This window comes from Xenia sp. Carnegie-2017, unplaced genomic scaffold (assembly GCF_021976095.1).
Source record: "Xenia sp. Carnegie-2017 unplaced genomic scaffold, XeniaSp_v1 HiC_scaffold_23, whole genome shotgun sequence".
Taxonomy (NCBI): Eukaryota; Metazoa; Cnidaria; class Anthozoa; order Malacalcyonacea; family Xeniidae; genus Xenia; species Xenia sp. Carnegie-2017.
In genome coordinates this window covers 4,796,802-4,824,376 of record NW_025813486.1, presented here as the reverse complement: position 1 = coordinate 4,824,376, position 27,575 = coordinate 4,796,802, and the positions used below count along the sequence as shown (strand labels likewise).

General features: G+C 33.7%; 3 protein-coding genes and 1 long non-coding RNA gene across 4 annotated transcripts in view; all 4 read left to right on the top strand.

Annotated features, from left to right (window-relative positions):
• The first annotated feature begins 250 nt into the window (after positions 1-250).
• Positions 251-883, top strand: LOC124448748. The gene is made up of 3 exons (XR_006949234.1): positions 251-285; positions 702-800; positions 866-883. It is a non-coding gene; the product is annotated as an uncharacterized LOC124448748 (long non-coding RNA).
• Positions 884-1,915: 1,032 nt separating this feature from the next.
• LOC124448262 (TNF receptor-associated factor 2-like) lies at positions 1,916-3,253 on the top strand. The gene is made up of 2 exons (XM_046999258.1): positions 1,916-2,399; positions 3,009-3,253. Exons 1-2 carry the CDS (start codon positions 1,916-1,918, stop codon positions 3,251-3,253), a joined length of 729 nt encoding a protein of 242 aa, XP_046855214.1.
• A 3,965-nt stretch (positions 3,254-7,218) lies between these two features.
• Positions 7,219-25,946, top strand: LOC124448260 (TNF receptor-associated factor 3-like). The gene is made up of 7 exons (XM_046999257.1): positions 7,219-7,232; positions 7,930-7,981; positions 8,387-8,485; positions 8,551-8,715; positions 20,707-20,862; positions 22,019-22,697; positions 25,148-25,946. The coding sequence occupies exons 1-7, from the start codon at positions 7,219-7,221 to the stop codon at positions 25,390-25,392; spliced, it is 1,410 nt and encodes a 469-aa protein (XP_046855213.1). The 3' UTR covers positions 25,393-25,946.
• Positions 16,780-27,575, top strand: part of LOC124448715 (TNF receptor-associated factor 3-like) — a 39,109-nt gene continuing 28,313 nt past the window's right edge. Inside the window, exon 1 of the mRNA XM_046999669.1 lies at positions 16,780-16,867. The gene's annotated coding sequence lies outside the window, so the exon portion shown is untranslated. The remainder of the gene's footprint in view (positions 16,868-27,575) is intronic.

Sequence of the window (27,575 nt, the reverse complement as noted above, 5' to 3'; positions counted from 1 at the left end):
GACATTCCATCTTAGTTGCACCCATCCGAATGTGTTCTACGCATCTGCTTATTGCTTATTTTCATTATGTCATAATTGTGATGCAAGAGAAGAATTTTTGAGGATCCTAAATTCATGCTTATCATTGTCGTTAAGATAAACAGTCCTAGCTCTGAACATTGTGCTTTGCGTGCCTTATAATGACCTCTATTAAACGCTCATTGCAACTTTTTCAAAGTTTTTACAATCTGTAGAAATCCTGATCCAAAATGTCCTGAAGATCAAGAAAAATTGTGCAGAAATGAGGTAGGTGAAAATATTTTAATGTTCTGACAGAAAATGTCCATACCGCAATACATCAATCACTGATTGAGAAAGCCTTGCACGAAAAATTTGGTATTATTACATAAAACAACTATTCTCAGCGTCTGTTTCGTCAACTAATCAGTAATAGTTGCACGAACCGTTAAAGTGCGTATATCAAGCTCCGGGAAATGACTTAATACGGAAACAACTTTCCACTTGACGGTACGAGTGTGTTCTCCTACATACGTCACTTCCGGTGCTGAGTCCTCTACTGCTATGACAAAAATAACCATTTAAGATAAAATCTTCTACTATCAAATACTCTGCAAATTTTCTTAAAATTGATTTAATTATTTAAAAAGTTATATTTCCTTGACTCACTTTAACAGCCTTGAATTTCAATTGAACCTATATAGATTTTCCCGGATACTTTTACAAAGCGTGAGTTGAAAAAGATTCGTTTACATTGTCCCTACGAACAGTGCAAATGGTTTGGCAGCTATCAGGAATTGGAAGTGAGTTCAGGAAGTTACCATGAAAGTGCTGCATAACTGTTTATTAAATTTTTATTTTTCGTCAGAGTCATTCTCAAGTTTGTGAGTATGCGCTCATCAACTGTATACACAAGCAGTGTAACATTCAGTTACCTCGCTCTCTCCTTGGTGAACATTCGAAGAATGAATGTGAATATCGAAACGTGAAATGTGAATATTGTGGTAAAGATGTCCCGTATGCTTCACTTAAGGTACGAGGAATATTTGAGCATAGATTAATGGAACACAGTGAGATTTGAAAAATTATATTTACGTCGTATTTGAACTGAAAAAAAACGAAATGAAAATTTAGCCTTTTCATACACATGAGTCTGTATAATGTGTATAGAATGTAACCTTTTCTTTCATATACATGCGTCGACATTGCTTCAGCCTGTCAGATGGCACTAATTCTTTTTTGCCATCTTTCAAGTTGTCTATTTTCTAATTGTCGTTGCTTTGTACATTCATTTTACATATAGGACCACATAGACAATGTGTGTGAAAACTCCCCCGTAATTTGTAAGTATTGTAAAGAAAACATACGAAAAAAAGATATTGAACACCATCAAAGTACGACTTGTGATGAAGTGCCAACTAAATGTGAATTTCATGACATTGGATGTAACCATGATAAAGTAAGAATATATGATTTGTTTTACATTATTATGTCAGCAACGACACGGTTGAACAATCTTTAACTTGAACAAAATTCACGTCAAAAATTTTGCATAGTTTAGGCTAATATATCTTATAATTTAGTATGATGCATAAACGGTCTTCATCAAAGTTAGATTCAAATTATGTAATGAAATGAAAAGTAAATGGTATCCAATAAACGTCTTCTTGGCGACGGTTTGTTTATTGAATGTGGCACAATTTTTGTGTTTTTCTTTCCACAGACCATAAGACGAAGGGAGATCCGTCAACATATGAATGACAATCTAATTGATCACGTGAGCGCCTTGTTACGATATGTTATGGCATTTGTTACACAGTTAAGTAACTATGTACCACGTCCAGAGTTTACCACTGCTGTTCAAAACTTGGCTGACCAAGTTACTGCTATTCGTGCTAATCTTTCAGAGAACTTTGTGATGTTAGTGGGTAAACTTACAGGCTTAGAAAGGAGGATTGAGAGCATCGAGAGTCGTGGTGATAACGATAGTAATAATGCCAACTCGTCATTAGAGGTTTCCTCGATGCGTGATAGGATTGCGACTCTCGAACGACAAGTGAGAGATAATTCCTCAACTATAATACGATTTCGTGAGCGTTTAGATCAAAATGACGAATCACTTGCGAGAAACACAGTTAAGATTACGGACCTTGAATCGCAACGTGGCTCGCGTACACTTAGGTCAAATCAGGCCACACACAGCTACAATGGTACGTTACTTTGGAAAATTGATAACTTCAATCGAAAGAGACAGGACGCCATTAATGGTATCAAAACAGCCTTGTACAGTCCACCATTCTACAGTTCTGAAAATGGTTATAAGATGTGTGGTAAGATCTATATGAATGGTGATGGTTTTGGAAAAGGAACTCATTTATCTTTGTTCTTTGTTGTCATGAAAGGTATAAACATTTTCCTTTGTTTTATTTTTGATGCTTTGAAAGTAACGGATGTATATATATTGCTGGCTTCTTTTCTTTTTCTGGACATTATGATTTAGTCAAAAGTAGACTTTCTATAAATGCGCTATGATATAATAAGAGTGAACTCAATAATTATGATGACATGTTTAAGGTTAAAATTAAATTTATCTGGGAATGTGAATTGAGATAATCTCAATCGAAGAACTATTTTTTAACAGAATGGAATTTATTCAATGATTATTTTATTGAATTTGGACTTGAATATTTAAAGTCAAGACATAATAAACTTAAAATACTAGCATCATTAGTATTGTGTAGAATTCATAATGGAAATTTCCTTTTTTGATCGAGTCGAGGACTCCCTCGTTATTTTCTTTATTCTTAAATTATAAAAAGTCTTATTGCAACCAGACTTGGCGTTCTGTAAAAAATGAGGGAGGGAGTCCTCGTTTACTTTAATAAGGGAAATTTTGAAATTCTCAGAAATTACGTGAGAATTCAACTTACGCACTATGCCGAATAGTGTCGACATTTTTAAGTGCAAAAAACTGTCAACAATCGTATGTAATTGTATATTAATAATCTTAGGTGATTACGATGCACTTCAAGCATGGCCATTTCAAAAAAATATCACGATGATGTTAATCAATCATGAAAATGGAGATCACATGATTGATGCTTTTCATTCAGATCCTCAATGTTCTTCGTTTCAGCGACCAAAGTCCGATATGAATATTGCCTCTGGATCACCTCTTTTTATGCCATTGGAAAGTTTAAAAAATCGCCAGTACATTAAAGATGATGCATTGTTTATAAAAATGATAGTTAACTAGAAAGGTTGGAGATGAGTAGGGATAGATTTGGAGAGTGGTTGCAAAACAGAGCATTTACCTTGATGGACGAAAGATTTTTAACATTCGCCAATTTGAAACTAAGTTATTAAAAGAGCGCACAGAGTTTATGTCCTTCATTTTTTATCATTTTCAATATTAATTTTTAGCTAGCATCATGGGCGTAAAATTTCTGGTTTAGTAAGGTATTTTGTTATTAATTTACAGAAAACTTTTTCTCCATGTATCTTAACTTGCCTGCTTCAAACTCATTTCCGTGACGAATTTATATCAAGGACATAATGCTAGTTGTGTTGAGAGTTCAACAGAAATTTTGGTTTGCAACGAGTTGTTCGATATGCAATGATTTGCTTAAGATTTAATGGGTTGCGTACGAACAAAGCAGCACCAGCTTTCAATTTGCAGTATTTTTCCTCAACTTTGTCTGTTTGAATTTTACTTTATCTCCAATGGTACTACGGGTAGTTTATATGAGATATTGTGATGTATTAATTAAACGTTTCTAGTTTGAACAGTGGACTATTCTAAATCTTTTTGTATTACAACTCATAAAGCATTTGGTTGACCTTTTTAAGCTTCAGTGTGTATCATGAAATGCATCAGATTATCTTTGAACAGTGCCGTGCAGTCTTGATTAACATTCCAAATTTCGGAAAGAGAAGGGCTTACTCATACTTATATTGGCTTCTTTCGCAAAAAAAGTGACAATATGTTTTACACAATCCAGAATACCAAACCTAATTTCACAAATTGGCATCGTAATGAACCAAATAATCGTTTTGGTGTAGAGGATTGTGTACATTATTTTTATTTCAATAGCCAGTGGAATGACGTCCCACGCAATTATACCATGTCTTTTATCTGTCAGAGAGGGAAGATAAACTGTAAGAGCTTATATAATTTAAATGTGCTTTCTTCTTTGCTTTTCTCTTTGAAAACAAAGAAGAAAGTAATTAAATTTATTTATATATGTAAAAGTTGGGTATTTTTGATTTATGATACACGACATGTGACTAAGTTTTGATTATTTCAGCCCTCCACTTTGGCCTTGCCACTTTTGATTCAGGATCTAAATTCTTCTTTGAAACAGTGGATTCATCTTGTTCAATGGTTTCAAACTGAAATAAAGGTGATGATTTTTTTCATTTCGAATGTTTTTCGTCATGCTTGGAGCTACCATCTTGTACCTTTGAGGTCTATAAATGTGCGGGTTTCTGTCTCAGGTCGCAGAGTGGGAACTTAATGCTTGTTTTGTTGCTGTGAGCAACTTCCTCCAGTTTGCTTGCTCAAATTATTGTAACAGAATCCTTTTGTCAGAGCATTTTGTGACCATATATGGAAATAGAAGATTTATCAATTTATCATAAACACAATGACGAATAGACGAAGTTTTCCAATCTCCATCAAAGAATAACTAGAGCATAACTGATGCTGATGGTCGCTAGCTGTGGTGTGAAACCCTATAAGCTAGTCATAAAAACCCTGTTGAAAATTTAATCAATTATAGATGTACATTCAGTGTATCAAAAAACTGCGACTTTATATTTTGCATAGCAGGAATGGCAACGCGTCCATTTACGCTGCTGGGATTTTGACAACATTCTAATGCTGTGCTTTGAATAATTCACACGATTTGCCCTGTATTACTCAAAATTAAGCACAGTGCTACACAAAAATAAAACTTTGAACATTCATTTAAAAGAACCGAAGGTAAATAACATTGAGTTTATAGTAACATTATTGATTTTATCCGTTTGGTCAAAAAATTTGGACAATTCTCTGTTATTCTTATGTTATTCCTGGTTTAAGTTTAAAAAATGATATGGACCTTACGAAGTACAATATATTTATTGTGCCTTTGAGTAAAACCTTAACTGAATACAACATTTTTTCTGTTGAAAAAAGAAAAACAGCTACTTCGCTTAATTAGATAATTTTTGCAAATCAACGGGAAACTTACGCTGAAGTAAGAACAAAAATAATATGGAAAATAAACTATCCTTGGGAAAATGTGGTACTGGTAATTCTGTAAACGATTATTTGTTTACAAAATGGTGACCATTAATAGATAGAAAGCAAACTCATAATTTATAACTAGAAGTTCCTATCCCCTTGCGTTAGTAACTTCTTGTTATAAGTTATATGTGTGTTCAGGTTTATATTATTCTCGCTGAGATCTTTAACAACTGAATTATGCTTGGCATGCAGAATGAAAAATGTCCTCAAACGAAGGCAGCCTATAAAATTTTGCATAAGCTAAAATTTTGTAGTGATACTTAAGTGTGACATCGACCACATTGCCATAAATGGAGTGAATGGAAAGATCATTTACGACGAATGAGATTTAGCAATTGATTATATACAAGTATGACAATAATGCTTTTGACATTGTTTCTTTTGAAGTTTAATATTATAAAATTACACAGACGCTTGAGAAATAGGTCATAAGTTTCGTCATTTTTTGCACACAAGTGATTTTATGGAAGGTTATTTCAACAGAAATAAGTCTGAAATCATTGACATATTAAGACATACACAAACCGAAAAGACAAATGGTTGTCAGCCATTATTATTATTCTCATGGTGCAAAATGCAATGCTTGCAATTTCGTATGTATATTACGTCAGATATCGATGGCGTGACAAAAATGCAAGCCAAATTTGGCCTATTTTGATTTACTAAAATTCAATAAAAAAGCGCTCTGTGTTAAAATAGAAAGCTTGCTTACTTAATTACTGGTGTAAATCTATAAGAAACCGAAAAAATGAGCTTTCCAGTATGGTTCACATGTCTTTTTAAATATTTTCAGAAATGTGCTGCATAATTATTATATGCATAAATATATGGTACTTCCCCTATTTTCGTACCTAAGTTACCGTAAGTGATTATAAGTTCTTTGATCAAACAATTTTAAAAAAAGATTCAAAGTTTCAAACCACTTATTTGCTATGGTGTATGGTTCAGACGAATAACATGCGTTTACTAAAGCGTGTTTAAGTTTTGATGTTTATTGTTTCGTAACACATTACGATTAACGTTGAAAGAGCAGATAAAATTTTATTTTATTTTAGTTATAGCTCTTCACTCTCGCGGGTTTCCAATTCTGAAATCACTCAAAAATATGCCATTCTTTGTCCTTTCAGTGCCATTCTAACAATTAAATAACATTTCTTTGTTCATGTCAGTTATCTGAAGTAAAACTAAATTTAACTTTAACTAAATGTATTTGTGTATTCTCCATTCTTGACTTGCAATTCAGCCTTGTTGATGGTCTGATACAAAAGAATATTTTATTGTTGGCACCAGCCGGCGTGGGCAAGCAACATTGTTTGGCAAATCTCAAAAGAATGATTGCAAGTCAAGAATACAACCCAAGAGTATATTGAGGAGATTTCAAATTTTTTTAATCCTCTTTTATTATTTCGCAAAGTTTTACTAATTTTGGACTTTGGTTCCAGCTAAAGAGAAAGTCCTAATTTCGTGGGTGTGGGTGCCCCCGACATAGGGCTCCGTCCGCATTATTAATTTGAATCCGTATAGTTTTATGACTTTCGTCCATACAAATTATATGTAAAGTGTATAAAAATAAATCTCGTAAATCCTTACGGAAGTTTTCTAAAGCAAATTCGATTAGACATTGGAAAGATTACGTAAATCAAGACAAAACTCTAAATATCTACTTGAGTATGGGGAAAATGGCTTAAGTAACATGTCTTGCTATGCCTTCACTGCGGATGGATGAGGTGTAGTGAGAGGTTTACCTTTAATAAATCACATTTATCACGGATGCGAAACAAAGATTTTATATGCAATTGTCCTATTGGGGCTCAGCATATCAATAAACTTTCTGATTTTCCTGGCTACTGATGCGGCTCGTTTAACTTTGTTTTTCTTCTTGTTTACATACTGAAGAAATCTATTACTGTAATGCCCGTAATGTACGCTGTATGGCTAACTACAGGTATTTGGTAAACAATAAAGGAATGTGCTCCCATGTCCATACCTACCAAAAGTCAAACAGCAAGTTATCGACGCAGTTGCCTATTGCGGGGGTTAAATGTTCCCATTTAAGGCATATATAGAGTTTGAGTTCCTGTTATAAACCGAATTTTCTTCCTTTTATGAACTAGTATTTATCATCCTTATAAAATTTATATACTTTTTTAAATAGTTTACGAGCAATTGTCATAGCATAGTCCTATAAATAAGTTGTTTTGTTATATAATTATAGATTAGAAGCATTGGTACAGCAATATGTATTATGGAACTGTAATAATGTGATAATTATTTTGGAACTCTTCCAATGTGATAATTATCTTTGAAACATGTCACATTTAAATTTGGTATTGCATATTCCAACGTTCTATCTGGCATAATAATATGATATTCCATTTCAAACTGTGGTATCCCATATTTCACTGCATGACTCCAACGATCTAGATGTTGCATTTTTAACCCAATATGACATTCCATCTTAGTTGCACCCATCCGAATGTGTTCTACGCATCTGATTATTGCTATGTTACAATTGTAATGCAAGAGAAGAATTTTTGAGGATCCTAAATTCATGCTTATCATTGTCGTTAAGATGAAACAGTCTTATAATGACCTCTATTCCACGCTCATCGCATCTTTTTTAAAGTTTTTACAATCTGTAGAAATCCTGAGCCGAAATGTCCTGAAGATCAAGAAAAATTGTGCAGAAATGAGGTAGGTGAAAATATTTTAAAGTTCTGACGGAAAATGTCCATACTGCAATACATCAATCACTGATTGAGAAAGCCTTGCACGAAAAATTTGGTATAATTACATTAAACAACTATTCTCAACGTCTGTTTTGTCAACTAATCAGCAATAGTTGCACCAACCTTTAAAGTGCGTATATCAAGCTACGGGAAATGACTTAATACGGAAACAACTTTCCACTTTACGATGCGACTGTGTTCACCTACATACGTCACTTCCGGTGTACTTCTATGACAAAAATAACCATTTAAGATATATCGAATATACTGCAAATTTTCTTAAAATCGATTTAACTATTTAAAACGATATATTTCCTTGACTCTGGTGTAAGCACTTTAACAGCCTTGAATTTCAATTGAACCTATATAGATTTTCCCGGATACTTTTACAAAGCGTGAGTTGAAAAAGATTCGTTTACATTGTCCCTACGAACAGTGCAAATGGTTTGGCAGCTATCAGGAATTGGAAGTGAGTTCAGGAAGTTACCATGAAAGTGCTGCATAACTATTTATTAAGTTTTTATTTTTCGTCAGAGTCATTCTCAAGTTTGTGAGCATGCGCTCATCAACTGTATACACAAGCAGTGTAACATTCAGTTACCTCGCTCTCTCCTTGGTGAACATTTGAAGAATGAATGTGAATATCGAAATGTGAAATGTGAATATTGTGGTAAAGATGTCCCGTATGCTTCACTTAAGGTACGAGGAATATTTGAGCTTAGATTAATGGAACACAGTGAGATTTGAAAAATTATATTTACATCGTACTTGTACTTAAAAAACAAAATGAAAATTTAGCCTTTCCATATACATGAGTCTGTATAATGTCTACAGAATGTAACCTTTTCTTTCATATACATGCGTCGACATTGCTTTAGCCTGTCAGATGGCACTAATTCTTTTTTGCCATCTTTCAAGTTGTTTGTTTTCTAATTGTCGTTGCTTTGTACATTCATTTTACATATAGGACCACATAGACAATGTGTATGAAAACTCCCCCGTAATTTGTAAGTATTGTAAAGAAAACATACGAAAAAAAGATATTGAACACCATCAAAGTACGACTTGTGATAAAGTGCAAACTAAATGTGAATTTCATGACATTGGATATAACCATGATAAAGTAAGAATATATGATTTGTTTTACATTATCATGTCAGCAACGACACGGTTGAACAATCTTTAACTTGAACAAAATTTACGTCAAAAATTTTGCATAGTTTAGGCTAATACATTTTTGTGTCTTTCTTTCCACAGACCATAAAACGAAGAGAGATCCGTCAACATATAAATGACAATCTAATTGATCATGTGAGCCTCTTGTTACGATATGTTATGGCATTTGTTACACAGTTAAGTAACTATGTACCACGTCCAGAGTTTACCACTGCTGTTCAAAGCTTGGCTGACCAAGTTACTGCTGTTCGTGCTAATCTTTCAGAAAAATTTGTTATTTTAGTGGGTAAACTTTCAGATCTGGAAAAGAAGACTGAAATTCTTGAGGTTCGTGGTGGTAACGATAGTAAAAATACCCACTCGTCATTAGAGGTTTCCTCGATGCGTGATAGGATCTCAGCGAGGGAGAGACAAGCGAGAGATAATTCATCCACTCTATCAAGGTTTCGCGAGCGTTTAGATCAGATAGACGAATCACTTACTCGAAACACCGTGAAGATTACGGATCTTGAGGCGCAACGAGTTTCCCGGGCACTAGGATCTAATCAGGTAATGCACAGCTACAATGGTACGTTACTTTGGAAGATAGATAACTACAATAGAAAAAGACAGAACGCCATTAATGGTATCAAAACAGCAATGTCCAGTCCACCATTCTACAGTTCTCAATATGGTTACAAGATGTGTGCTAAGATTTATATGAATGGTGATGGTTTTGGAAAAGGAACTCATTTATCTTTGTTCTTTGTTGTCATGAAAGGTACAGACAATTTTTAGCATTTTGTATATTATGTAACTCCAAGTTGACTGGCGTTTGTGTTCTAGTTTTGTTTGAAACTTTGCTTCTTTATATAATTTAGTGTGGGGTGAATTAAGCTATGGTTGTGCATACCAAACAGGTTGACACATATATTTTTGTTTCTGCTTATTTTTCTAGGTGATTACGATGCACTTCAAGCATGGCCGTTTCAGAAAAAGATCACAATGATGTTAATGGATCAAGGAAATGGTGATCACATGATTGATGCTTTTCATTCAGATCCTCAAAGCTCCTCGTTTCAGCGACCAAAGTCTGAAATGAATATCGCTTCCGGATCTCCACTCTTCATGCCATTGCAGAGTTTGAAAAATCGTCATTATATTAAGGATGACACACTGTTTATTAAAATTATTGTCGATTAAACAGGTTTGTTGATGTCCCTTTAAGTAATGCAAGTAAACACTCTTTCAAGAATAGAGTATTTTTATTGTGGTGGCGTCATGGTACGGAACGGATTACGTAAAATTTCTTTGAAATTGTGATGCTACAAAAAATTCACATGATGTTACCACCCTTATCTAGCTATATATAAATGGTTGTTTTAGCTACTGTACCTCCCTCTATATTAATGGTTGCATCCATGCATTTAACAACGAGTCTAGACTGCCAAAGACATAGTAGATAGTTAGGAAAACTACACACCATCAATTCATTTCTCTCTATATAATTGGTATGTTTAAAGCTTAATTTTTTGCGTTTTTCGAAGTATAGTTGATTATTATTCGTTCGAAATCACTAAGCACAGTAGAGAAGATCGCCAACATTCATTGTTATAATTTTTACGTTTTTGAAAAGTTAAACTACGAATTGATCGTGTTTGCCATTTACATCTTTGGTATCCTACGCTATAAATAAATGAACCATATATGATTATAAAAAAGTTAAAATTGCAATCACTTCAATTATAAATATATGTTTGTTCTAGTATTGGGCAATCTTTATTAACAATAAAATTTTTATATGAAATATATAAACTTCACTATATATACCTTTACATATATGTATGTAGAGAGAGAGAGAGAGAGAGAGGTAGCGTAAAAATTCACAAACTAGAATTTTACAGCAAAAACCTCTACACAAACGTTGGCTACAAACTCCTTTTGTTAATCGACAAACACTTCCCCATAGATCACAAACTTAGGAAAGTATTTGGCCTTAAGAAAATCAAACTCAGCTACAACTACATGGACAACATCGAGAACAAATGATCCAAAATCAAAACAATTACATTTTAAGAGCATGCAACAAAACGACAATACCACGAACAAAAAAATACAGACCAGAACATGCAACTGCCGACAGAAAAAAAAGCCCATAGCCCACTTAACGGAAACTACTTACCATCATCCATCATCTACCAAAAAACTGTGAAATGGAAAGACAATAACACAACTGAGACGTACATGGGACTTACAGAAAACGAATTTAAGACTACACATGGCAAACACACTGCCACTTTCCGCCATAAAAAAAACTACAAAACTCGACCGAGCTCAGTAAGCACCTTTGGACACTTTAAAGACAGCAACATTGACCACGAAAACATCTCATGGAACATCATCACACACAGAAAACCGTAGAGCAGCGACAGTAATAGATGCAATATTAGCCTGAAAGAAAAATTCTTCTTTCTCCACAACCAACACGATCATCACTTAATAAACGTAACAAACGTGTTTCCTCTTATTGCCATAGATATACAAAACACTCTTATGCAATTTATAATCATACTTCTTGCTTAAAATGCTAACTTCAGTCCTCTTGTATATATATTTAAACATATTCATTTATCATTGAAATCCTCTAATGAGTGAGATATCACGAAACGGGCTTTTTGGGATAAAATTGCAGTTTGTGAATATTTTCCACTACGTCTATATTTACGCGCTAATTACACTTCAATTGAACACTGTTATACATACGATAAAAAATAAGCGATTCATATTCTATAAGTAAGAGCAAAGTAACTATTTATAACTATTATTTTAAAGAAATATACTCCCTATACATTGTTTTACGCAAAGTAGCCTTTCTGATGATAAATAAACATGCATCGATGTATAATATTATCTAAATAAAACTAAAGGGATGTGCAGTGAAGTGTAAATAATATTAAAGCAAAATAACAATACAATGGTGAAAAAAGATGTTTGCATACTCACTACACAATGTTTCACGCATGCGCGATCATAAGTTTTTAGTTAGCTCCTCAGAGCCATAATTCAAGGGGGCACTACCAATGTTAATAACTTCTGTGCAGATTCAATTGTTTATGATATAAGTTGTCGCCGAAATCACCCAACTCAACAGTTTCTTGTTTTAAAAGATTTTTACGCAAGAAATACTCGGCTTTGATCAGCGATAATCGTAAGAAACAAACTGTTTTGTTTCTTGCGATGATAGCACCGATGTTCGGCGAACGTCACAAAAAATCCTGAACACAATTTTTAATGCGCTCTCATTAATTGCAAGCGCTCGCCGACGTCGTTACAGCTTTATCGCCAACATTTCTTTGCCTCCTTTACATTTATTTATTACGCGAAAATATATTCCGAAACATGCTAAAGTAAATGGTTTGAACACAGGAGTATCGTTACATGTTTGTAGATGTATATCGTCAAAGTTAGTGGCTTCCCACGAAGGACTTCACCCGTAACTCGGAAGGTCACTACCGTTAACGTTGTCGAAGTTTCAGTCGTTATCAACACCAATAGTCCTTCTCAGGACACTACTAACCTGGACGATCTACATCTACAAACATCTGAGACATACTTCTCGTTGTGATTTGCATTTCTGAAATGAAAATTTTGCAATGTATTCGATTGTTTGATTGAAATTTTAGCGTAAAGATCTTTATTTGAGCTGGCTAAGTCTAATGTTGTTGTGGCTATTAAAGCAAAAATTTCACAACAAAATTCTCCAAATTATTACAAACTGTTTTGAAAAGCAGTTTGTATTCCAATTCCATTCATAAAGGAGTACGCTGAACAAAAGTGAATAATGTACAGAAAATAATGAGTGCATAAGCATCATACAACTCTATCACACTAAAACTTGCAGCGACAACGAGTTAGCATATGAAACTGCATGTGAACCTTTTATATTGCTGTGACTTCCCAATCGTAATATATTTCAAATATCATTAAATGAAAAACAATACATTCTGAAACCATCTCCAATTACGTATACGTATATTCATGACTTGCAACCATTCCACAGTATAAAAACAAGCAGTAGTCCCACTCTAGAAATTTTTTGTGTAGTGCATATCTCATTCGGCATGTGATTAGCATAGTGGCAGCCAGTCAATTGCTTTTTATGGCCAACAGGAACGCTGAGATGGCTTGCCGCAGCCAATAATCTATAATTAAGTAGACAGCACCAAGTTGCACAATATAGTGAGACCATACTGTTTGTTTCTACACTGTGACTATTTTCTTGAGGTTTACCAAAAAATGTCAACCAATCACGTCGGCTGGTGTCATCAGCAGCACTGATAAAATATTCTTTTGTATCAGTACCACCAAAACGCTGAAATGCAAGTCAAGAATAGTAATAATCTCCTCCATTATAAATGTTCAACTGACTTCAAAACAATGAGAATTCTACATATGTAAGCTCTGTCATAGCCGCCTTGTTGGATGATTTTAACAAAGTATTTTCCTTATTTACAATGCAAATGTCCTCCAACATTGAGAACATTCCATTGTTCTCTCTCTCCCGTTTGAATGGCGGCACACCACATATTTATTGCGATAAAAATTACGTAAAAAATCATACAGTTTACTCGTTTAGGGCATGTTCACATGAACCTAGTAGCCAGAATTCAGCGAAGCGTTAAATCATTTTGGCAAATGGAAAAGATTAAAAGACTTCACAACAAAAACTTATTTGAGCAATTTCTCTATGCTCATACTTTGAAAATTCACAAAACTTTTACAATGGAAAGAAATAATTTTAGCCTGATTTGAAAATTGAGACTAAAATTGCATGTGACGCGTGTAAGAAAAGGTTGTAAGTTTTGCACTTAAAATTTATACTCCTTTCAATGACTCAAAATCATTTCATGCCTCGCTGAATCTTGGTTACCGGGCTCATGTGAACAGCCCTTACTGAATGGGAAAATTTATCAATACATAACATACGAAATGTAGAAACTTGGGCCAACTGCACATTGTAAATCTGAAATCTTACGAATAATAATGTTGTCACTTGTGTTTATGCCTTCTTGGGAGTCTTGTGTTTGATATAAACTAAAAGTCACGAGCTTGAACAAAATGTTTCATTGGTTTTGGGTGGTACCCAAGTAAGAAGATGTACAAAAATATTTTTACATATGTAGGTTTTACAGTACTAGTTGAAAACGAAAAGCCGTTAACATCTTGTTTAATTGACAAGCCATCAAAAGCAGACGTCGTATATTGACTAGTCGATAAACTAACAGCGCGTAAGGAAAATGTTATCAGGGGGAGTTTTCATTTGAACAAAAATTTGTGATTGTTTTATTTGATCAAGCTTTTTTGTCGTTATATACTTCATTTCAAAAGAGCTTATTACGGCAAAACATGCATTGTTGAATTTTCGCCTACAAGTCAAAAAATTGTAAACATGGGTTGCTGTTTTATCAACTTCTAAACATGCAATAAAAAATGCAATTTGTGCATGCTCAGTGAATGTTTTGACTAGCTGGAAAGAATTTAAAGAAGACTTTATTTTTCTGTTAATTGCGTTGTATATCCTTTCATTAATATTTTTAGGGTTTTTTGTTGAAAAACTGTAAATTTGAAAAACTAGAACCTTAGAAAAACTTCTTTTCGTGTTTGATTTGTTTTGACAACGTAAGGCATTTCTCAAATGTTTTATTTTAAAATGACTTCTCTGGCGTGCGGTTAGTTTCAACGGTTTGGGGAATCCCCGGGTGTATTTTTATCTAACTTGCCATTCTTTATCTATATATAGACATATATTTGACGATTCAACAAATATTTTATTTATCAGTAGCTATTTGACAAATGACAATCCAATTAACCATTCACTTTGGACATCACCTTAAGACTGATTACAACGCGTGGATTTCTTTTTTATGCTAGTGTAATTGGTATGAAGTGTTTTGTGCTTTGCCTAAACTGGTAACTGGAGTTGCAAGAATAGCAAAACTGTGAAAGTAGGACTTGCAATGAAGGGTGAACAGAATGTGAATTTCAAACCAGTGGATGCAACCATGATCAAGAAAGGAAACTTAGAAATTTTACAGTATCGCTGGGAATGGTAGAGTTCTAAATAAATTGTTATTAAAATTTTATAAAACTCTTAGAAGCAAATAAAGTACAATGCACTCCACACAAAAAACAAATGCAAAATTGCATGGAAACACTTGCACTTCGTGCTTGACAGCTTGTGCTTGCCACGCAATTTCTCGATTCTTTTAAACTCTTCCGCGTGTTTTCATAACTCCATAGCAACAAGAAAAATGTTTTGTAATAAGATCATGCATGAAAGCATTAGCATTATAAATAATTTATTTATGTCAACGTTTTATTAAATCGACGAATGTTCATTGTTTTTTACACATATTACCTTACACCGAGATAAATTCGACTAAAGGCTAAATATTTTATTGTAGTGCGTTTGTGATGTTCTAAAGAAAGGATACTATGATAACGCAATGCGACATTGAATGACTTTCGACTTCTTACCAAAATAATTTCAACAATATAAACAACAATAAAAATTGCATTATTTTAAATAACAATCAACTATAGATTCTTTGAATTCCTTGCCATTCGTCCAAGCCTTGTTATTTGTGATATCTAGGCGCATAGACTGCCTATAAATTTTATCTTCCTATGTTTGTCTGTAAACCTATAAGGTTAAGTACCTGCCAGGACAGGAAGTATGTTTAACGTGACAAAAACACGAACAATATCTATCATCATTCTTTGTTAATAACAACAGTGAGTTATATTATTTATGCTGCGTTTATATTGTAATAGAAATAAGTTATTAGGCCAGAGTCAGCGCTAATAACTGATCTCAAAATAATTCACATATGCAGGAGTAAATGTCCTTTAATAGTAGAAAGTTTAGTATTCGTCTAATCTGTAAGTCATTATCGATTTTACATGACATTTGTTAACATAAAAAGCCTTGGATTTAAATATCATATACAACATTACGACAGTTGGTATTCGTATATCTTTGTTCCTGAATGCTGTTGCTCATTACTATTATTTCTCCACAATTTTTTTTACATGCAGATCAATATTATTCATTTCCAAACGTGAACAACAAAAAGCTATTTTCAATCGTTCATATCGAGAAAACGTTATCTTGTTATGTAAAAAAAAATTTTCTCATACATACATAGATAGAGCGATGAAAAACGTTGGAACAAAATTTCCTACACTTAGTGCAACGTCACTTGAATTTTGTTCTTACAGTTCTGTTATCGTGTTACATACAGATGATACACACTGGTATGATAATCATGAACGGAATTTTATTTGAGATCGTAAAGCAGGAATCGTGTAAATGATAGAATGTTTTAGTTGCGTGTACATAGATGAATGCTATAGGAAAGATACCTTTTGAAAACTCAATTTGCTCAGTTTAATTTCGCGGCGTTTTTATTACCGTTGATACTAAACTGTGGAAGATCTTATTTATTTTAATTTTTTATCTATTTGTAGTTGAAAGAGATTTACTCAAGATGCCAGGAACAAAGATCCGTGATAAAGATCGAAAAAAAATCAACGTAAAGTTCATATGTACTTACTGTAATAGCCTTCTTGTCAATCCAATGCAGACCTCGTGTGGACATTTATTTTGTAAATCTTGTATCGACATTCTTCTAAGGTAAGGAAATTTGTTTGTGACTTTCAACTGGAAATTTGTTACTGGTTCAAATTGTAAATTAAATACACGATATATTACTGCAAGATGAGATGCTACACATTGTGTGTGCTAATGTTATTAAATGTTTTCCTTATTGAACATCATAATTTTGCGAGGTATTCAAATGCAGTATCGCGTTAAAATTGTCGTGCGTACTGTCTTTCAATGTAATCACTATTGCCCTAAATTGTTGGTACAGGAATCTTGCTATGATGTCTCCATTTCTTAACTATTGTGCCCTGTAAACCCAATATAAAATATGAAAAACGCTAGGCCATCTAAACATGGAAACTGCAGTCGTGAAAATTTTGAACTTGCTTAAAAACAAAAGCGATTTCTTCCCAAAAGTGACTTGGAGTGCATTTTTGGCAATGTGAACTTAAATAAAAATTGGCGAAGTCGCCTTTGCCTCGTGTTTCGCTCGGTTTTCTTAACTCGTGCTTAATTTCCGCATATTTGAATCAGAACATCCAAACACGCAAACCATTAATTAATTTTTTAATATAACAGGAAGGCTAACTTTGTGTAAACATGCCTAGACTTGCATAAAGCAAACTTTATGTTGTTTTACCGCTTCGTGTGTGTTTCCCTTGGACTGTTTTCCCTGCCTGATTGAGTGACCTACAAAAACTGCTTACAAATGGATTTATAAACATAAAAAGGTTCATACTTGTTCTACAAAATCGTTGGTGAAATTTGATTTAAAATGTGTATAAGAGTCGTTTATAAGGTCTCGAGTACTAGGGTTACCCTCCCGGCTGAGACACCCTGTGAAGGATAAGTTATTATAATTTACATATTAAATTAGTAGCAAGCGTTTACATGAGCCATTCTATTGAACAGGGTGACCCTACTGCTATGGTTACTTTATTTAAGAAAGAGGGTGTCCCTACTTGGTGAGAGAAGTTTTTTGTCATACAAACACTTTAATCCTGGTAACAAGAACAAGTTTTGCATAACGCATACGCAAAGTTAAATTATGGAACATAAGCCACTGAACTAAAATACATGGAACATTACCTGAAGCAAATATTTGAAGCAAATCTTACACCCAGAAACGCGTGCGTAGTGTTTCGAGATTCTCTTGAGGAGTGAAAATTGATTGAATGCACACGCGTGTCTGTGTGTAAAATTTAGCTTCAAAAAATTATTAGGCTTTTCTATTACAGGTAGCGTTCCATGTATTATAGTTCAACGACATGAACACATCAATCTTGGATTTTGATGAATGTAAAGTGAACTGGGAACGAGTTGAAAAATCGCTTGCAGTTAACAATAATCTTCAGAAGATGACTACCGCTAAGGTTGTCGAAACGTCAGTCAACAACAACAAAAACAGTCCTTCTCAGGACTTTATTAACCTGGACGATCTTCATTTACAAACACATAATGATACTCCCGGGTTCAAACCATTTACTTTAATAATCTCTCCTGCAAACGCTACATATGTAACCTTTTCTCGGCCAGTAGGGTAACTCAAGTACTTGAGATCAGGAAAAACAGCCCCTATAAGATACGTGTTTTAAGTACGTAAACTTGATTAGCAGATGTATTTGCAATATGACATACTGTTATTTTTAGTTCACTATTTACATTTTAACGATTTAAATAAATTTTTCCCAAACTTTGTGGAGCTCACTTGTTGTACACCGTACAGTCTTATGATGTCAAAATAGAAGATACGATGCAAGACGAGAATTTTTGATTTTTTAAATTGATGTTCGTCATTGTAATTTAGTTAAAGCTGCCTATCTTCCCTCGCCCCCCCCCCCTCCCAAAAATAAGACCTAAAAAAATTGTGATTTGGCCGTCTTTAAACGTTCTTAGTTTTACATCATTTTATTAATCAAAAGTGATGATTTAATATTGTAGCGAGAGACTTGCCGAGCGGAAATCGAATTCGTGTGATAAAGATTAGAGCCATAGAAATAGACCAGAAAAATTGTAAAATTAAATTTATTGTGACGTTTCGTCTTTACTCAAGACATCTTCAGACAGATAATAAATGGGATGTGAAGACAAGATATTATAATAACAAAAAGGTGTTAAATTACTACTAAAGGAAGCGGTGTCGAGTGATTTAATGAAAGAAATACTAAAGAAAATACTAAAGAATGATTTAATGAAAGAAATACTAAAGAAAGCGGTGTCGAATGGATACATGATAAGGAAGTTAGGAAGTGAAATAAGGAGAAATTAAAAGAGGTTAAGTGGAATGGAGTTTCCTTGCACATTAAGTGAAGGCTTGTGTTTATTGATTAGAAGGCTTTCATGAATGGAGAGTTCATAAGAATCGTTGGAAGAGGAGATTATTTTAAAGTCGTCTAAGTTGGGTGTGTGTCCAGTTGTGTTAATGTGAGCAAGAATGCTTGATGATGCAGGGTGGGAAACATGGTTGCCTGTAAGGGGGGATATTCCCAAGTGCTCCGAAAATCTGGTGTGTAGATGACGTGTGGTTTGACCCACATACGAGGCGTTGCAGCTTCGACACTTGAATAAATATACTACACCAGATCTCAGAGGCTTGGGAATTTTGTCCTTAAAGGGGAAGAAAGAAGAGATACGTTGAGAAGGGTGGAAAACAAATTTAATGGATGTATGTGGAAAGGCTGCAGCACAAAGGCTATTGATTTGTGTGCGAATTTGAAGGGAGTGTATGTATTGAGACGAAACGTCACAATAAATTTAATTTTACAATTTTTCTGGTCTATTTCTATGGCTCTAATCAGAACTTTATGTTGGGCATTAATTTTTAATCAAAAGTGTTCATACTCATTTAATTTATAGAAGTTCTGATCCAAAATGTCCGGAGGATCAAGAAAAATTAAGCAGAAATAAAGTAGGTGAAAATATTCTAAAGTTTTATTTGAGAGTCCTACCCAAAAAACTTCACTTTGTTTTCAGCCATTACTAAAAATCTATCATGAACATCTATTTCATTAACTCATTTATAGTTTGCAAATGCTCCAACCTTTAACATCCTGTAATTCTTTCAAAACTTGCACAGGTTTTCCTCGATGCTTTTACGAAGCGTGAATTGAAAATAATTCGTTTACATTGTCCTTCGGACAAGTGCGAATGGTTTGGTACATATGAAGAATTGGAAGTGAGTTGCACCAAGATAGTTATGAAAAAGTGTATCCATTTTATTAACAAAAGCTCCTTTTTCGTCAGGGTCATTCTCAAGTTTGTGAGCATGCGCTCATCAGCTGTATACATAAACAATGTAACATTCAGTTACCTCGCTCTCACCTTGACGAACATTTGAAGAATAAATGTGAATATCGAAACGTGAAATGTGAATATTGTGATAAAGATATCTCGTATGCTTCACTTAAGGTAGGCTGCAGTTACGCGTAACCGAGCACGTAACTACACCACGCCCGGTGTGTCTTCAAGATTTTAATGACGTCATATGGTGCACTTGATAATGAAATGAATTTAAAAATTGTCGGTCGATCGATAGAAGATAGCCAAGATGGAAGAAACTACGTATGTTCTCACCCGGAGCAAAAAAAAACTGAGGGTGGGGGGCGAATAATAGTTTGTTGTGTATTTTGTTGTGTATATCACTGAAGTACATGGTGATATATACAACAAAATACGATACAAAGTATTTATACCATATTTTTATTAAGTAAAACCAAACAAAATTTGAGCCTTCTCATAAGCAACTTCATTTATCAAAATTTTCCTTCACCGATCTTGTTTTAGCATATCAAATGGAACAAACTGGTTTTTGTTATCTTTTAGGAAATTAATTTAAATATTTTTGCTTTGTATTTTTATTTGACTGGTAGGACCACATAGAAAAGGTGTGTGAAAATGCACCAGTGCTTTGTAAATATTGTGAGAAAAAGATACCAAGGAAAGATATTGAAAACCATGAAAGTACGACTTGTGATGAAGTGCCGACTAAATGTGAATTTCAAGCTATTGGATGTGACTATAAGAAAGTAAGACGATTTGAACTATTTTACCATTTCGTGCTAGTAATGAAAAAGCTAAATTGGAAATCTCCAGTAAACAAAATTTGAGTATAAAGAAATTGACATGGTGTATTTGTAGTAAAGTTTTATGACACCTTGTTTTGATTACATAAATTCAATTACCACTAAGTTATTGAATTGATAAGGTGATAATTTGTGGTAATGGTATTTACAATGAGGATTTTTGTATGAAAACATGTTTCGGTATAAAACTGACAACATCAGCTACAACATATGGGTATTGAAATAAGCGGGTTGATTAATGTTGGTACTTAACTTTGTTCCACTAGTTACCTCTCTCTAAAGTTTGAAGCAAGTTATTGAACTACTCCCAATCTTTCCTCAAATGACCATAAAAAAGTATATTACGACATTAAGTAAAAACGCAAGCAAGTATTAGCATTTTTCTCATAGTGTAACTGTGTATATATGAAAATGAAAATATTTTACATGGTTTGGTAACAAGCGCGAAAAATAATTTGGAGCAATTAACGATTTTTTTACATTTTTATTTTTGAGCGAAACAAATTCTGTAGAGCCCGAAATTTCTAAACATTTATGGTCATTGATACAATTGGATTTTAAAACCTGGATTTTTATGATTTTCCTTTTAATGTTTTACATCATATTCCCAAATTATTAACTAAAATTTCATTGCGAAGATTTTGAATTAGTTTCTTTTTTGCTGAGATACCAGCTTTCCAAATTTCCCTTTATTATGCAATATATAATGTCATTCGATTATAAGAGGTTCGACCTATTAAAGCCTAAGAAGTAGGTTTGCTTTGTCCATTGGAACAGGTCTTACTGCCCTGGGAATATTCGTGCTACTTTGATGATTCGGGCTATCAATCGCCCCGAAAGTCTTAATTATGTTCAGATCGAAGCAATGACGTAACTAGAAGGGGGCAGGCCCCTATAAAACGGTATGTTTTACATATATTATGTTGTTTAAATCACAGTTACGCCCCTCCCTACACTTTTGTCTGCCCCCCTGACAGAATCTCCTGGATACATCACAAAGGAATAATATATTCTAGATTGAAACAACAGGTAAATTGTGGCAAACTTGTAGTTTTCGTTTAACGAACGTGTTGGTATTTTTTTTGTTTTTCTTTTACAGACTTTAAAACGAAAGGAGATCCGCCAACATATGTATGACAATGTAATTAATCATGTGAGCCTCCTGTTACGATATGTTATGGCATTTGTTACACAGTTAAGTAACTATGTACCACGTCCAGAGTTTACTACTGCTGTTCAAAACATGGGTGACCAAGTTACTGCTGTTCGTGCCAATCTTTCAGAAAAGTTTGTGATGTTGGCAGGTAAACTTACAGGTCTGGAAAGGAGGATTGAGAGTCTCGAGGTTCGTGGTGATAACGATAGTAATAATGTCCACTTGTCATTTGAGGTTTCCTCGATGCGTGGTAGGATTGCAACACTCGAGCGACAAGTGAGAGATAATTCTTCAACTATACTACGATTTAGCCAACAATTAGATCAAATTGACGATTCACTTGCAAGAAACACGATAAAGATTACGGACCTGGAGGGCCAACGTGGTGCGCGTGCACTGGGATCCAATCAGGCCATTCACAGCTACAATGGTACATTACTTTGGAAAATAGAAAACTTTAAGAAGAAGAGACAGGAAGCCACCAATGGTATAAAAACGGCCTTGTACAGTCTACCATTTTACAGTTCTCAATATGGTTACAAGATGTGTGCAAAGATCTACATGAATGGTGATGGTTTTGGAAAGGGTACTCATTTATCTTTGTTTTTTGTTGTCATGAAAGGTACAGACATTTTGCAAATCTTCTACTATTTTAACTATTAAAAATTGCCAACTTTTTCATCTGTTATAAGTGTGTCATGCGCTTGTTGATTTGTATGGTACACATTCAACATCAAAATAGATGTTACGTTCAAAGTTATCATGCAACTTGTATGAAATATTCGGCAACTTTCGAATTATTACAATATTGAAGAGAAATTTTATGCTTTATTTTACGTAGAAATATTATGATTTTATTTCTGGAACGTTCATTCCTTGATTATATTTTGCGTTCAGCATACAACTAGGCTTTTTGTTTCCTCTGGCGGAATCCCTTAGTTAGTTAAATAAAGATTTTGTTCTGGTGACAAATTTGAAAATCGTTTGAAAAGAGCAAATACTATGATTAATGTTCAAAATTATAACATAACAGTTCTTAAGAACTATTAGATGCACTTAGGATCTTACTCTTTATGGAGTTAATGTTCTGGTTTTAAACAGATCTTTTAAGAACTATTATGTTATTATTTTGACCATTCACCATGGTATTTGCTTATTTTAAAACGATTTTTGAATCCCTTCGTATCCGTGGTTCTTTGAATGAGCCGAAGTAATATGTATGACAGAAATGGCTTTTAATTTGTGACCGTTTAACTTAATATGACCCGCAAAAAAATTTGTAGCCATTGCGATTTAACTAGTGCCAGTCTTTCCACGCACGGCGTTAAGAAAGCTCATGGACGACGATAAGCTATAATGTGAGATTTGACTCCCAGACACGTGTGACTGAGGGTAAATTGTGGCTTCGTGCATTGTACAGGCTTGGAAGGTAGCAGTCCGGTTATATATTTAGCTCAATTTTTGTGACATGCGCCAGAGAAAGAATGACGTATGTTTACCGGGTAATCTTATGAAGATGTTTCTCTTTCTAAAAATAATTCAAAAATAAGTGGTTTGTCTTGTGACTGATTTTTGCATCAATGGAAGTAATGAGATGTTATGGCATTTAAATCTTAAATCTAAATTACGGTTAGTAAAGCCGGAATTACACGAGCGAGTCTTTTGAAGCAATTTTTCAAAATTATCAAACAAAGGTAATGGCTACAAATGCAAGACATTTTTTTTATCGACGACCATTTTGGTAATGTTTATTAGTAGACATTGGTTACAATCTCGCGTCACATTGGCCAATATCGGATTTGTTGCATTGTAGCTATGTATAGCCTGATTCGACCTAGTGCACTAGGGTCGAATGAGGCTGTACACAGCTACAATGGTACGTTACTTTGGAAAATAGATAACTTCAAGAAGAAGAGACAGGACGCCATTAATGGTATATAAACAGCCTTGTACAGTTCACCATTCTACAGTTCTCAATATGGTTAAAGATGTGTGCGTAGATCTATATGAATGGTGATGGTTTTGAAAAGGGAACTCAATTACCTTTATTCTTTATTGTTTTGAACGCTACAGATATTAGGTCTCACAAAAGATTTTCAATCTTTGTCGATAATTTCAAAAAATTTCGTCAAAAAATTCGCTTGAGCTGGCAAACCACGACTTAAGATGAATGTCTAAGTTATCATTTCTATAAGTCGTTTGTTTCAAATTTATTTCATAAGATTCCAGTTTCTTAAAATTATCTCGGTCAGTTGGTGTAGCTATTTTTTCTGTGATTCTCGTTTGTTTCCATATAATTAGACGTCAAGCACTTTTACTTTTATTTTTTTTCAACTTTAAAAAAGAAATACGCTCAAGTTTTACAGATTGCACTGGCCTTTTAGCCCAGCTCTTTGTTATCATGTAGAGATAATCTTGGTTTGCAGGCGCACAGGAGAAATTGTTCTTTAAAGTCATTGCTATTTTTTTTAATTTTGTTGTGTGATGGTATATTTATCGTTAGACAATTCAGATTTATTTGACGTAAAAAGTGTACATACAAGAATCGTGAAATGCTTGCAAAACATATTTTTAATGATTTATACATAATAATGCACACAAATGAAAGAGCCAATTGTTTACACGTTCTTATATGTCTTGACAATCTGTCCACCACATTTATATTTTTAATTCCTTTAGGAAACAAAAAATCCATTTTTGGTTAGCATAAATCCTGGGTAATAATAGATAACTAGCTTCTAATGTTACTTAAACAATATAACTTACTTCGAGTGATTTATTATGTAAAAATGACATTGGTCTGCACGTATTCTCATTAGATAATATATATCCATAAAAGAGCGTATTGCTTTTTACGAGATAAGTTTGTGTGACTGTGTTGTCTATTTTCTGCCTAAATCATATACTTCATGTTATCATGTATACTTCGGTGATTGATAGGAAATCGAGTCCAAACTTTTTTGTCCGTTTAATGTTTAAAAATGCCTTCTGAATAAACTTTATTTAGAAGAACAATTTGTTTTATAATTTTCGTTTGTTTATTTTTTTTAATGGTTCTGTAATTATTTCTAGGTGATTATGATGCGCTACAAACATGGCCATTTCAAAAAAAGATCACAATGATGTTAATGGATCAAGGAAATGGAGATCACATGATTGATGCTTTTCATTCAGATCCTCAAAGTTCCTCATTTCAGCGACCAAAGTCAGATATGAATATTGCTTCTGGATCGCCACTCTTTATGCCATTGGAAGGTTTAAAAAATCGTCAGTATATTAAAGATGATACTCTTTTTCTTAAAATGGTTATTGACTGAACAATTCCTAAAATTAAAAGCACGTTTCGATTATAATAATTCGTTTGAGAATGTTTTGTTTGAGTTCAAACTTAATTATTTAATGTTAACACTCACTGAAGAGTGAGATATTTTCTTGTGGAGTCATGGGATGATATGGATGACGTAAAATCTCTTCGTAAATGTAATGACTTTCAAAGATTTTCATGATGTAACGACTAACTCAGCTATATGGATTGTTAGTGAAATTCCATACCAATTGCAACGAGTTAAAAAGGAACAAAATCTGAATGGACGAATTATGAAATTCTAAACCAATTGCTGCAAGTTATGATAAAAAGATACAAGATCTGGATTAATAATTTTTGGAAATCCAAACATCTGCAACGAGCTCAGATGAGACGACAGAAGTCTAGATGGATGGTTGGTGAAATTGCAGGACGAGTATTTTTCTAGAATGTCACTAACCATCCATCTAGTGACTCTGAAAAATACAGAAAAATAAAAATGCTATGCAATTATAGTATTTTAAAATCATTGCGCTACAATAGCACGCATGGCGACATTTGCAGAAAGTTTTTTATTGAGTTTTTTATTCTTATTCCACAACAAAAAGTTTATTCTCTTGTTAAGAATTATATTACCTATAGATTTTCATTTTGTTTTCTACCAACATGCATTTGTTAAAACCTATGTAATATATTACATATATGAGTTGTAACTATTCTCTTTTAAGAAAACTAAGGAGCTTTAGACCCCCTTCTCTGAAGCTCCTGCTAAATTATCAGTTTTCACCCAAGCCCAAGTTTGGCTATACAAATCATAACCACCGTCAAACTTAATTGAGAAAAACGTCTCGCCTCTTCTAATTTTCAATATTTTTAGCATCTCTCTAAGGCGCAAACCGGGAAAATTGTCTCTCGCCCTCCGGATATCCGTCAAAGAATTTTGATATTTCTCGGATGCTCTAACTACAAAAGATCATATAACATATTACAATTAGGCGAACTGTGCGACAAACAAAGAAACAAACAGTCAGTGTTACACGTCTAATTTCCATAACTAGACTTTTGAGTGAACAAATATTTGATTCGATTTTTGTCTCATTGCCGAGGGTAACGTGAAAAAGTTACAGCAAGTGAAAATTTCACTCGCTTGTCCGTTGCTGAAAATCTTTCGCCAACTATGTCCTCCATAGGGGTAGTATAAAAAAGGGGGGCACAACTGTCGTTTAAACAATATAATATAGGTAAAGCATAACATTTTAGGGATGCTCAGGACTCCGCCACCCCACTGCCTACGTCACACTCACACAAAATCCGGGCACGGATTAACTAATCAAACTCGCTTACTAAGTTTGCAGATAATTTTTGCAATCTATGAACTTAGACCACGTTACAGACTTTATATTGCCTTTGATCTGAGCGAAGTCTTCGAAACTTATAACCACTGTTTCTCAAAAAAATTTTCACAATATGAACTGTCTTGTACAACTGTGTCCTGGTTTAAGTCTTATCTGTTAAATAGATCAGTTATTATTACAGTAGCAGAAAATATAAAGACCTTGCATGAAGAATATTTCAATTGGTGTGTCATTCATTTTGGGAAAATATTAGGTCCATTCCTATTTGTTTTATTTATGAATGGTGCGCGACAATGAATGTTTTATTTATGAATATTTATAATATTTATGAATTATTGTAAAGTAAAAGTATACGATGATAATGTCACTGATGTCAATTTGTTTTGCCAGCTGATTCCCTTGATCATGCGGCTCTCACAAGTCTTTCTATCAAAAAAAAACTATTTTTGGCCTTAAAGATGATTAAAGGTTTTTATCATTCATCTTCAGATTAAAAAGTACGATTTATTTACATTGATTTTCTATATATTTATCATACTATACAAAGAATTACATGTTAACTTTATTATATATATATTTACAGGATCTAGCAATAAAAGATTGCTTATGACGTTTGGTCCGGGATAAAATACTATAAGTTTTGCTTTTACGCAACTCGTGCGAATTTTCTTTGGGATAAGGTACTAAAGATTTGCATGGATGATCAGGTTCCTCTATAATTTTTTTGATCTCTTGGGTAGTAACTAGTTCACGTATGCTTTGCAAGGACAAGTAGTTTTTATGTAGTTGTAAAATTTTTAAACTTATTCTTTGTACACGTTCAATTTCTTGTTGTAAAAAA